Source organism: Indicator indicator, chromosome 1 (genome assembly GCF_027791375.1).
Source record: "Indicator indicator isolate 239-I01 chromosome 1, UM_Iind_1.1, whole genome shotgun sequence".
NCBI lineage: Eukaryota > Metazoa > Chordata > Aves > Piciformes > Indicatoridae > Indicator > Indicator indicator.
Window position 1 is genome coordinate 2,171,737 of NC_072010.1, and position 13,841 is coordinate 2,185,577.

The following is a 13,841-nucleotide window of genomic DNA, read 5'->3' on the forward strand; positions in this document are numbered from 1 at the left end:
GGTCCCCCGGATTGGCGCCGCTGCCCCTTTAAATCCGCGGGCCGGAGGGAAAAGGAGGAGGGGGGGGGGTGTGTATGTGGGGTGGAGGAGGAGGAGGAGGACGGGGGGAAGGGAGGGGGGTAGGGTGGTGGTGGGGGAAGCGGCTCTACACTGCTGTGAGCGGCCGGGAGGATTCACCGCCAGCCTCCGCCGGGACAAGGGCCGCCTCCTTCCCACAGTGCACCGCGCCCAGCCGCTCGCCGGGGTGTACGCACGCGCTCGCTCGGCGCCGGCGGGAGGGGAGGACCCGGATGAGTTGGGCGCGTGCGTTAGTGGCGGGGCGCCGCACGGTGGCGCGCCTGCGCGTGAGGAAAGGTCACCCGGGACCGTGCTGCGCATGCGCAGGAGCTGTGATTGGGGAGCGGAATAGTTGTGTGTGGTGCGCCTATACATAGTGAGGTCATAACCTTTTCCTTCTGTCTGGTTTTCCACTATTTCGCTTCCTAGGAAGATGTTCCTCTACAGCCCGGATGGATAATGAGAGAAACCTCGAATTCTTTAAAGAATAATCAAACAGTGACTATATCCTGTGTGGAGTCTTTGGTAGGTCTGTCCTTGGTCAAAATGCTTATAAAGAAAGAACCAGGAAGTATAAAACTGGGTAGTTGGGAGCAGAAAAAGACATTGCGAAACTAGTATGAGAGAAAACAGCCTCAAGTTGCACCAGGGGAGGTTTAGGTTCAGTATTAGAAGAAACATCGTCACTGAAAGGGTTCTCAAACACTGGCACAGGCTGCCCAGGGAGGTGGTTGAGTCACCATCCCTGGGGGCGTTTAAAAGAGGCAGAGACGTGGTGCTAAGGGACATGGTTTATCATCAGACTTGGGAGAGTTAGAGAATGGTTGGACTCTTAAGGGTCTTTTCCAATTGAAAGGATTCTGTGAGTCTATTAAATGTGGCCTGCTGAGAATTTGAGGAAATATGTATAGAAGCTGTAAAACGTCTAAATGCTGATGGCAAATTATAGTTGCTTTGGGAGTGCTTATGCTATAGCATAAGAATTCTGCAGTGACACATTTTTATCTATCTTTGAAACCACATAAAAAGCATTTGGACGTGGAGATTTGCTGGGCTTCATGAACCATAATCTAGACACATGATGTAGCCAAGTTATGTGTCTTTTGAAAAAATATTTAATAAACAAAAAAACCCAAACCAAACAACAACAACACAATTGCTCATTTGGTTCCTATTGGCTGGCTTCAAAGTTTCTTCTAAGTTTTTTGTTAGGTATGAGGAGGACAAAAAGTTTTTCCATGAGAAAGCCTTGTTATCAAGTGCCCTAGTAGGAGTGTCCAAGCATATTTCATTGGACTGTTTTTAGTTTATTTGGTGTTAATTCTTTGCCAGAATTCTGACTCGGGCACATAGCTGGGTTCCTTCCTTTTAAGTAGTCTTGAGCAATCATTTAAGCCAAGGCTAAAGGTAAGTTTAGCTGCACCTGACTGCTTCCACTTTCCTGGTCCACAATTAACGTTTCTGTACAGTGAACTGTATAAGGAAATTAAAAAAGTAACATTTTATTAAATATGCTTATTTGCCTTTAGGTTAGTTTTATTTGAGGTAGCTGCCATCTGATTTGCTGTGCAGCTTGGCAAAAATGTCCATGCTGACTCAAGGGAACACAAAAAAAAAAGTCATCTTCAATTGCACAAATAGTTTAGAAGCATCACTGTATGATGTTAATGTGAAGCTCTCTAATTTTCAAATGCTTTTAAAACCTGTTTCAGTATGAAAAAATAATTCTTCAGCCTTGAAGAATTATTATCTTTTGCCCAAGATTAAAGAGCCTTTTCTTCTCCAAATTGTTTCACTAAGCAAAGGTTCTTGGGTGCTGAAATCGCTTCTTAGGATTCTGAACAGACATAACCAGACTGGTGCATAAAGTTAACTTACTGAACTCTGCTGGATGGTGGGTTTGGTTGTTGTTCTTTTTTTTTTTTTTTTTTTTTTTTTTATGGGGAGACTTAATTTTTAAGGGATTCCTGTATAGAATTATAGAAACCACTGACTTGGAAGGGACCTCTAGAGGCCACCTAGTCCAACCCCTTTATAATGGAAACATATAATGGAAAGGAAATTAACTTTAAAATGTTTAAACCCTCATAGCATTACTAGAAACTCCTTATTTTTAAATAAAAATGGTTTGCACTGCTACTTAGTTAGGAATTTCAGAGTTAGCTTCTGTTACAGAGCACAGAAATCATCACAACTGTTTTTTGTTTTTTTTTCCTGCAGAATTGCCTTTTAAGTGCACATATAATTTGTATGCTGGTGATTTTGTGTCTTAAATAATCCTCCAGACTATTCAAGTATTGTTGACAATGTATTTCATAGAATCATAGAATGGGTTGGGTTGGAAGAGGTCTTAAAGTTCATCTAGTTCCAACCTCCCTGCAATAGGCAGGGACACATCCTACTACACCTCGTGGCTCAAAGCCTCACCCAGCTTAGCTTTGAACACTTCCAGGGGTTGAGCCTCCACAACTTCTCAGGGCAACCTGTTCAGTGCCTCAGCAGCCTTGTAGGGAAGCATTTCTTCCTAATAGCTAAGCTAAATCGAACTTCTTCCAGTGTGAAGCTGTTGCTGCTTGTCCTGTCACTACATGCCTCGGTAAAAAGTCCCTCTATAGCTGCCATGTAGTCCCCTTCAAATACTGGAAGAGGTGCTCCAGCCCTCTGATGATCTTCACAGCCTCCTCTGGACCACTCTTAACTGTTCCATGTTTTTCTTCTGTCCACTTACATTACCAAGTGTGCCTGTTGCCATCAAATGGGGCTTAGAAGGCTGCATTAGTGTTGCACAGATCATCTGTATTCTCTGGATAAATCATTCTTAAAGGAATTTTTTGTGTTCACATGGATCTCTCAGTTGCTTTATTTCCCTGCTCTGCCTTTATATCATAAATCTAGGATTCTCTCTCATAATAGCAGTTGTAACAGAACCTCTTTACTCTGTGTCTGGAAATTGACTTCATGTCTCTTTCCCAAGGTGAAATTCAGGATGCTTTTATTTTCTGATGGTGCTGTTGAAGTATGATTGTGCACTGCTGCAGGTTTCCTGCTATTAAAAGTTTATATGCCACAGAACATTTGAAGTCTGTAATGCTTTAATGACTCTTACTACTGTTCTCTTGCCAGTCTTAGGGCCACATTGCTGTTGATAACCAGTCTGTAAGAACTAAAATGACATCAGGTTAATCCTGGAGAGGTGTTTTTGTGTATCTGTGTCCTGACTTGCTGAAATTTGCATTGACAGGATGAAAACCAAGTTAGTTATGTTACAGTGATCATTGGCCATGAGATCATTGTGATTGTTAACTGTTTAGAATCGTAACATGGTTTCGGTTGGAAGGAGTCTTTGCAGGTCATACAGTCCAAGCTCCTGCAATCACCAAGGACATTTTCAGATAGAACAGATTGCTCAGAGCCCCAAAAAACCTGACCTGAATGTTTCCAGAGATGTGCATCTACCACCTCTCTCGGCAACTTGGGCCAGTGTCTGACCATCCTCATTGGACAGCTTCTTCCTTGTATCTAGTCTGAATCTCCCCCTTTAGTTTAAAACCATCACCCCTTGTCCTGTCACAGCAGGCCCTGCTAAAAACTTTGTCCCCTGCTTTCTTAAAGGCCCCTTTAAGTACTGAAAGGTCACAGTGAAGTCTCTCCAAAGCCTTCTCCAGGCTGAACAACCCCAACTCTCTTAGCCTGTTCTCAAAGCAGAGGGGTTCCAGCCCTTGCATTGTTTTTGTGACCTCCTCTGGACCTTCTCCAACAGGTCAATGTCTCTGCTGTGCTGAGAAAGCAATGTGCAGTCTGTTGCTGGATCAAAAGAACAGCTTCAGGGAGAATATGCAATCTCCCCTAAAACAACACAAATCTCCCCTAAAACAACAAAAAGGTCCAAGTGTGGCTGAATTCTGCTAAAAGCTAGTCTGGGGTGGGTTCTTTCAATTGCAGAAGCATGCTGGAGCTACTCATGGTTTGTAAGAGGTGTGTGTGACCATAGATGAGGACACAAATTGCACCATGGAACGATAACTTTAACATTTTGCTTTGTTCTAGTCTGAGAATTATTCACTTTCTATTCTGAGAAGCTCCTCAGAGAAGTTTATATATTCATCCCTAGCAGACCACACTGCAAAGAGGCTGGAGGTTTGTATCTGCATCCCTGGATTTCTGAGGGTGCTGACTTCAATTTTCTCTTTGACATGCTGCAGTATGACACAATGAAGTTGTGTTGGGTTTTTTTGTCCACACTAGCTGAGGTTATATAATGAAGTTTGTGCCTCAGTGTAACAGCATTTAAATGGGCTCAGCTTGATGCACAGTGGTGTTTTGATGGATTTAAGCCTTGCTGATTTTAGGTGCTTCCAGCACTGAAGCTCTTGTGGTTTGTAAACGAAATACATACAATGAATAAGAATCTGTACTGCTCATAATAGGGAGAGGAAAAAAAAAAAAAAACTCTCTTAACTGACAACATAAAGCTATCTTCAGTGAAAGTCACTGAAATATCTTTGTGGATTTAAATACAAATAGTCCTGGGTGACAGTCTCTGTATCTGACAAGCCTTTGTATAAACTGCTCCCTCTGGCAAGCTGCCAGCATCTAAACATTGGTGAAGCTTCTGCTCTTACTTAGCTAGGAGGAAAAAAAAAAGTAATGGGAAAGAGAATTTAGGAGTGGTATGAGGGTGATAGAATGAAATTGAAAGAGAGGTGCTTGTGTTAGGAGAGCATATTGAGTCACTCAATAACCTCTTCAGAGAAGTAGAACCTTGGCCATTTAGCTCGGAAGCAAAGCAAGACCAAGAAATAATTCTGTTGCACTCCAGGCTGTTTCTTTCTTATGCAAGACAGAAAAAAAAAAAAAAAAAAAAAGACAAACACCAAACCAAATAAAAATTAAAGCATCCTTACAATTCTTAAAAAATTAAATTGTCTACAGTTTGGCCAAGTGGCCAAGAAGGGAAATGGCATCGTGGCCTGTATAGTGTGACCAGCAGGACCAGGCAAGTGATTGCCCCTCTGTACTCAGCACTGAGGAAGCCACACCTCAAATACTTCGTTCAGGTTTGGAGTCCTCACTACAAGAAGGGCATGGAGGTGCTGGACTGGGTCCAGAGAAGGACAGCAAAGTTGGTGAAGGGTCTGGGTAATAGGTCTTGTAAAGAGCAGCTAAGGGAACTGGGGTCATTCAGTCCGGAGAAAAGGAGGCTGAGGGGAGATCTTGCTCTGTACAACTGTCTGATAGGAGGTTGGAGACAGGGGTGGTGGTCTCTTCTCCCTAGTGACAAGCAACAGGATGAGGAAATGGCCTCAAGTTGCACCAGGGAAGGTTTAGATTGGATATTAGAAGAAACTTCATCACTGAAAGGGTTCTCAAACCCTGGAATAGGCTCCTCAGGGGGTGGTTGAATCACCATCCCTGAGGATGTTTAAAAGATGAAGAGACGTGCTGAGGGACATGGTTTAGCACCAGACTTGGGAGAATTAGAGAATGGTTGGACTTGATCTTACAAGGTCTTTTCCAACCAAAATGATTCTATGATTCATCTTACAAAGCATAGTGGGTTTCTTACCTCTTTTCTCAGTTGTTGTCAAACTGATGCAAATAATTTATTTATTTCTTCCTTTATTTTCCAATTTCACTTTTGAAATTACCAGGGTAAGACTCTAGGAAGATGAAAAGCAACTTGTTTGTGGCATAAATTTAGGGATCAGCTCTGTGGTTCCCTGCTAGCACCAGGCTGATGTGCCTCTCTCCTACCTGGAGAAAGCTGCTCTGAAGAGAAAGGATTCTTTCGGTGTCTGTATCAATCAGGTTGACAGTGGAGTTGCAGTTAATAACCCAGCAAGAACTGCATTGAGGGCTGAGAAGTGCAGCTGTGTCCTGGCGATCTGGGCTGCATACAAATCACTTTCTCCATGTGAAAATTGCTGCTACTCCCTTGGGCCATCTCACTGCTGATGCTTCCAAAGCTCCAGCTTGCTGTCTTCCCCTTTCCATTGTCTTCAGGGATTGAAGGAAACATAGTTTAGTGCCCAGGAAGATTAATTAACTAGACCACCACCTGTAATTGATGAGAATCATATTTAACTGAAAGAGATCTGAGGATGTCAAGTTGTAGAGAAGATAATATAAAGAAGTGCTTGATGGACACTGTATTTCTTTCACTTGCTGGAAGGAGGAAACATTTTTGTTTAAATGCATACAACTGAGCGAATTCTTACCAAGAATTCCCAGAACTGTATTGTTAGAAATACTAGCACAAGGCTTTGGGGTATCACTGTCTGTCATTAGTATCTCAGATGTTTAGGTTGGATATTAAGAAAAATTTCTTCCATGAAAGCCCTGGAACAGGCTGCCCAGGAATATGGTGGAGTCCCCATCCCTGGAGAGATATGAAAACAATGGAGATCACAGGATGTTAGGGGTTGGAAGGGACCTCTGGAGATCGTTGAGTCCAACCCCTCTGCTAGAGCAGGACCTAGCACAGGTCACAGAGGAACATATCCAGATGGGTCTTGAAAGTTTCCAAAGAAGGAGACTCCACAATCTCTCTGGTGAGCCTCTTCCAGTGCTCTGTGACCCTTACAGTAAAGAAGTTCCTCCTCATGTTGAGGTAGAACCTCATGTGCTGTAGTTGACATCCATTGCCCTTTGTCCTATCATAGAGCACAAATGAGCAGAGGCTGTCACTTCCTTCCTGACTCCCAGCCCTCAGATATTTATAAACATTTATTAGATCTTCTCAGTCTTCTCCACACTAAACAGCCCCAGGGCTCTCAGGCTCTCTTCACAGGGGAGATGCTCAAGTCCCCTAAGCATCCTCATGGCTCTCTGTTGGATTCTCTCCAGCAGGTCTCTGTCTCTCTTCAACTGGGGAGCCCAAAACTGGACCCAGGATTCCAGGTGTGGTCTCAGCAGGGCAGAGTAGAGAGGTAGAAGAACTTCCCTAGCCCTGCTGGCCACTTTTCTTGCTGCACCCCAGGATCCCATTGGCTCTCTTGGCCACAAGAGCACATTGCTGTCCCATGCAGAACTTGCTGTCCACCAGCACTCCAAGGTCTTTCTCCGTGGAGCTGCTTTCCAGCAGGGCAGCCTCTAACCTGTCCTGGTGCCTGTTGTTATTTCTCCCCAGATGTAGGACCCTGCACTCGTACTTACTAAGCTTCATGAGGATACCATTGGCCTTCTTGGCCACAAGGGCACATTGCTGTCCCAACATAGATGTAGTGCTGAGGGACATGGTTTAGTGGTGATTTGACAGTGCTGGGTTAATCATTGGACTGGAGCTTAAAGATCTTTTCTAAACAAAACGATTCTATGCTTCAATTAAAATGCTTTAGAAAAGTGGGAAATGGAGGGACAAGAGATGATAAAGCCTGTGCAGAGTTTGCCCAGTAGGTCACAATCAGATGAAGAATACTGAGGGTCCTGATGATCCCACTTTCATCTCTGCTGGAACAGAAAAGCTAATGGTGATCTGCTGTTAACACATTTACAACTAAGATCTCAGCCTACTATAACCATCTACAAAACCTCAGGAATTTACTGCTTGAAGGTGTTTTAATTAGATGAATTCTTAGCTGGTTTCTACTGCAAAATAAAACAAACTATTACAAACTACTTCTACCTTGTGGGGGTTTTTTTTTGTTTTTTTTTTTACAGTGTTGAGCCTTGCCTCCTTAGGAACCAATGATGAAATGTTGCTGCTGTCGACAAGTTTCTCGCTTGTTTTGCTTTCTGAACAGTCAGAAAGTGCTCTGTAATTTTGGACTTCCTGAAGTGATGACTCAGGATGTAAAAAAAAAAAAAAAAAAAATTATAACCAAGGAAGTGATTAACATCTGGAAGGAAGGCAACAAAGGCTAGAAGAAAATGCTAGCATTTTCTCATTCTGCATTTTCTTCCTTTGCTCACAATAAATCCATTTATATGAATTTACTGAGAAAAGTTCACCTGTGGGACATTAAGTCATGTTCCTTTATTAATGAAGTAAGCCTAACCCAACAGTATCATCTTTATTTTCTTTTTATTAGTCTGTAGCTGGAACAGTCTTGACGCATAAAGAAATGCTCTCAAGTCTCAGTCTCCTTCAAGTGACCTCCCCAGCTTAGGTGAGAAGATCCAAACTGGCTGTGTGCAATTGGTCTGAGTCCAGATAACCTTAATTTAGTCTTAAAGAAAGATCTTTGCTGCTCCTGGGACTGGTTAGGACTTCTTGACTCAAGAAGACCCTCCTGCCAAAGCCTGCTGGGTTTTGGGATAGCTGTGGTGCATCTACTGTGATTCATCTTTGCTTCTCTGCAGGGACAGCCTTGGTGGATTCATCTCAAGATAACTGCTGCAGAGCTCTGGCCTTGGTTTAGGTTACTTACATTTTTTAGAACTCATTATTTATGTGTTTTGGGGGTTTTGTCTTTTTCTGTGGTATCTCAGCCCTCTCATTTTTATGGGTAATGGAGAATTGATTGTAGGTTAGTCTGAAGTAAATGTCAATGTTGCAGAAGTTGGCTTTTGGACTTTCTGGACCTCTCTCACATACTTCCAAGTCTGGGGTTTCATCTTTAATAAAACTAAGTATTTTTGGAAATCATCTTACAGCATCTGTAAATGTAGCTCCAGACACTTCATACATAATTGACTCAGTTTTGACATTGCTGTGCTGTTTCTGTGTGCTGAAGGAAATGAAGCATAGACCAATTTCTTGAGTACATGCATATGTACGTGAGAGTCAGTGTGTGTCTGCCCACCTTGCCCATAGTAACTATTCATTCTCTTAATTACTTTGGATCCTGTTAGCCAGTTTTGTCCACATTTGAAAAAAACAAAACATACCAAAACAATTGAAGATCAAAAAAAACCAAAAAACAAAAAAACAAAAACAAAAACCAAAAAAACAACCAAAACCCCAAACCATCAAATTAATCTCATTAAATTTAACAAAAATAGCAGGGCTGAGAAAAATGTGTTTGTCCTCTCTCCAAGCTGTGGTGTTAGCAGAGATTTCACTAGAGAGTGTGTATGAGGAGAGAATAATTAATAAACACACTTCAAAGCAAATACTGAGCTAAAGGGTATGCCTTAGTAGATAAATGTTGTTTAAAAAGAAGTTTTGGTAGCTTCTTGGTCATGATTTATTCTGTTAAACACCTAGGATGAAATAAAAAAGATAATTCTGCCAGAGCATCACAGTTCTGACTGATGACTAAACCTCAGAAATGTTATTTTATTCTTGTAGACAGCAACAGTGTCCTGCCTATTCCTATTGATCAGAGTAATCCAACAAAAAGACATTCTGTCTACGTCATTTTGGAGTGGAATCTCTGACCTGCAAAGAAGAGTCTAACTTTTGGTGCTAACCTGGTCTGCATCATCTTCAGCTATGTTGAAAGCTAAGGACATTTATTTTTCTTAGGTAATACGATGCAGAGATGATGGTGCTTGCTTTCAGCTGGTTCTTGTTTAGGAAGGCATTAAAAAAAAGAAGGCAAATTGTTCTAACTTTACTGTTCAGCATAATTGTTTTCAAGTACTTGATATTTATACTGCTGTGAAGAACAATAGGAAATTCCCAGTGAGAAAATGCTCATCAGTGATCACAGAGAAGAAATATCTATAGTGAAGTGAAAATAACAGCACTAGCAGCTCTAGAAATAGGTGTTGGAGTTTGGCATACACCATCTATCTGCCTTGTCTTCATCTCAGCTAATATCCAGATGTTTCTAGCATTTTGAAGGCAAATTATAAAACTCTTTTCTGAGAGAGAGAAGAAAGGAAGCCTTTCCTCCTCTTCTTCAAAATCTCTGTCCCTAGGGCACCTGTTATCATCGAGCCAGTGATATGATCTTGTGACCAAGAAAGCAAATGATCCCCTGGGGTGTATGAAGCAGATTGAGGGAGGCTCTTCCCCCTCTCTACTCTGCCCTAGCGAGTTGACATCTGTTTTATTGTTCTGGGCTCCTCAGGTCAAGCAGGAACAGGGAACTATTGGAGAGTCCAATAGCAGGCTAGGGAGATAATGATGGGACTGGAAGTACTTCTCTGACAAGGAAAGGCTGAGTGAGATACCTGGGGATGTTTAGCCTGGAGAAGACTGAGAGGGATTCTTATCAGTGCTTATCAACAAGACTATGGGGCCAGACTCTTTTCAGCAGTGTCCAGTGACAGGACAAGGGGCAATAGGCACATACTGGAACACAGGACGTTCCATCTGAACATGAGGAAAGAATTACTTACTGAGGGTGCTGGAGCCCTGGAGCAGGCTGCCCTGAGTGGTTATGGAGTCTCATTCTCTGGAGAGACTCCAAACCTGCCTGGACATTGTGATCCCAGGCAACTTGCTGTGGGTGCCCCTCCTTGAGCAGAGGGGCTGGACTAGATGATCCCCAGAAGTCCCCTCCAGCCCCCGCCATTCTGTGAAAGTCAGAAAGCATGCGAGATGAAGCACAGAAAACAAGTGCCTGCAGCAAAAAATGAAGCCCTGTGGGATGGAGTCCTGTGAGCAAAAGCTCATCCTGAATGGGCTTTGGTTTGCTTTTTCCACAGAGGCGGTTTCATGGATCAGGATTTTTTCTGTGTCGCTGCAACACGCAGACACAATCAGATGCTTTTAAGATTCACTGCACGTCCAAGACCTTTTCTATTTCTTATTGTAGCTGAAGACTTTTAAAGAGATATAATGACTGGTTTTCTGGAAAATCTGAAGAAAAATAAAGTTATATTTGCTGTAATATATAAAATAGGTGCCAGGCCCAGGGCTCAGGAATCAGGGCTTGATGCTTTGGGGAGGTGCTGGTTCCTCTGCTCAATGCCACATTACAGCACCCAGCAAAACCACCCAGAAGCGGTTTTAGGGTGTGGATTTAATGACCTTATTGTTTGCACAGAAGCGCAGTTGCCTACAGTTCTACCCTGCACGGCATGTAACCAGTGCTAGTTTGAAGTCGTAGTGCTGGAAACGGCCAAATGTCAGCAGGGCTGATGTCAACAATGCCAGATTTATTTACAAGAAGCAGTGTTACTGCCTAAAGTTTAGGGGTACGTAAAATACATTTGAACGCCCGCTTTCACATCCCGGCCAAGGCCGACGAAGTGCGCGTGGTGTATTGTCCCCTCTCGCCACCCGTACGCCACGGTCGGGCCATGGCGGGACAAGACAGCGCTGCTTTCCCACCGCGTAGACAAACGCCGCAAGAACTACAGCTCCCAGGCGTGCCTTGCGCCTTCGCGCATGCGCCCCGTGACCTCCCCGCGCCATCTTGGCACCCGCTTCTTCCATCTCCTCCTTCGCACAGTGTGAGAAGTGGCGACTACAGCTCCCGGCGTGCTCCGCTGCACCCGCGCATGCGCAGTCAGTTTCGCCGCCATCTTGGCCCGGGGAAGCGCTGCCGCCACCGCCGCCACTAAACAAACCCGAGAGCGGTACTGCGGGGGGAGGAGGGGCCCTGCCGCCGAGGAGCCTTTCGATGTGCCAGGCACGGCCGGGCAGGTGGGTCCCGTTCCCTGATAGCGCCGTCGCGCTTTCGCGCATTGCCCAGGGCGCCTGTCCTCGGGGAGAGGGGCAGCTCCCCTTCTCCGGACGGCGGGGACCTGCCGCCTCTTCACGGGCCCGGGCCCGTGGGCAGCTCTCCGTCCACCGCCTGCAAGCTGCCGGCGCTGCTTCTCCGCCTACGCGGAGAAACAGCGGCCACCACCCGCTCGCTCGCTCTCTCCCTCCTTGCTGCCGGCGGGGGCCCCGGGGGTGGCCGCCCCCGAACCCGTCGGGGACCGAGCATCGTCGGCTCCCGCCAGTCCCACTCAGCGAGGGCCGTGGCGGCCCCGAGAAGGGCGGGCGGGCAGTTCCCGGGTGGCCAGTTCGTCCGGGTGCCCTTGTAGGAGATCCTCCCTCCCTCCAGCCCCGCGCTGGAAGGTGCGACGGCGCCGGGGCTTTTGTTCCCGGTGCCCACCCCCACCCCCTCCTCCTCCGCGCTGTGCCGTTCTCTGCCCGGGGAGCGCGGCGCGGCCGCGGGTTGGCCCAAGCTGGCTCGTTCCGCTCATCTCCGTCTCTTCTTTTTTGCTTTATTTTATTCGTTGCACCGTGGAAATGCATCTTTCTTCCCCGCCACCCCCGGAATCTCTCCGAGATGCGATCGGTCGAAGGGTTGTTCCCCTGTTTGGGGATTTTTTTAGGGGGCTTGGTATCGGTTGGAATGCAAAATTTTGACGGTGTTTTTGCTGTTCTGTCGTATTACGGGCTAGTACTAAATACATTTCCCGGGGGGAAGGGAGAGCGTGCGGTTAGCTGGAAGAGTTCTTATAATAGGTGCTCTGTGCATAAAGAGAGGGAGGAGACTTGAACATCAATTCGGAGCGTTTCAGCATGGAAAAAAGGCTGGAGAAAGAGATAGGAAACTCGGTAAAAAGGCTCCGGTGATGGATCTGAGCAAGAGATGATAGGAAATCCGTGCCCTTGTGAAACTGCTGAATTCCTGCATGGCAAAGCATGCCGTTACAAAGGTTGGAGCGGGGATAGGAGCGAATGTGTCTGTGGAGTTGTGAGCAAGCTGAGGAGAGTTTGCATTAATCGGCTTGGGAAATCAATAAGTGATGGACTTGGCACTTACTGTATTTATATTCCTTTTTCAGCGAGGCTGAGCTCTGTGGGAGCACAGACAGGAGGCAGAGATGCCTGTGGTGTGGCCAACTCTTCTGGATCTCAGCAGAGATGAATGCAAGAGGATCCTTCGCAAACTGGGTACAGTAAGATACAATTTGTGGGTCTGTATGTTTGCCCTTTTAAAGATTTGCCTGCCTGCTGCTTCCATGAAATACTTGACTATATCTACAGGCAACTTACAAGTAATTTCCTGCATATTGCATGTGTCATTGGTTTGACAGCCCTGGCTTAAAATGATGTTTGGCAGATGTTCTCTGACTGAGCAAAATGAAATGGTTTGGTTGAATCTCTCAGGGATGTCCTAGTCCATTTCTGCCTCGGTGTTGCAGTGTTGCATTGCTGTTCGTTTTACAACTATTGACATGCAGCAGGAGGGTCTTCATTTGGCTTTTAATTCTGTGTTAGACACCTTTTTGTACCAAAAAAAAAAAAAGAACCCCGATTTAACTGGCACTGTGGGTCTGAGTTGAAGCATACTATCCATAAAGACTTGAAAGAGGAGGAACACAAAATGTGATGGTTTGTGATTTTGCAGTTACACAGATTAGTGGGGAGGTGTTAAAACAATGTTGTCACTTCCCTGTCATAACAGCAAGAGCTTTTGCTTTATTTCAAATGTAGCTCCATATCTGAGACCCCTGCTTGATATATACATACTGGGAGGCTATTTCTGTGCTCTGTCTTAAATGTCTTTGTAGAGGGAGTGGGTGACAAAAATATTTGCTCTTTTCCTTATGCATCCATTTCTGGCTATCACAGGAGGGAGAATCCTTTGTTAGATCATTGGTCTGACCCTGTGCACTCATTACTGAGTTCTTAGAGGTGAATTTCTTTTTATTTAGTTAAGGATTTTGTTTTCAAGTTAAATGATGCATAATACTAGAAGGGAAGAAAAAAAACCCTGAGATTTCTTTTCAGGCTTTCTTCTGAGGAACATAATCTGGGAGATGATGTCAGGGAGAAAGTTGAGACTCCCTCTAACTTCCTGTGACCATTGTCACTGCTTTTTTTTGTTCTCATTGTGCATGAATATTAAAAGATGGTGTGCTGTATTTCTTAGCTGTTCTGAGGTTCTTCTGTGTTATGAAGCCACCCAAGTTTATTTTCTCAGAGTTGAGAATTTTGTTTTCCCTCT

At 44.7% G+C, this 13,841-nt stretch overlaps 1 protein-coding gene across 1 annotated transcript in view; it reads left to right on the top strand.

Annotated features, from left to right (window-relative positions):
- Nucleotides 1-12,714: 12,714 nt before the first annotated feature.
- EMSY (EMSY transcriptional repressor, BRCA2 interacting) overlaps nucleotides 12,715-13,841 on the top strand; it is a 51,511-nt gene continuing 50,384 nt past the window's right edge. The window contains exon 1 of the mRNA XM_054381680.1: nucleotides 12,715-12,784. Within this exon, the coding sequence (XP_054237655.1) occupies nucleotides 12,715-12,784 (70 nt within the window). The remainder of the gene's footprint in view (nucleotides 12,785-13,841) is intronic.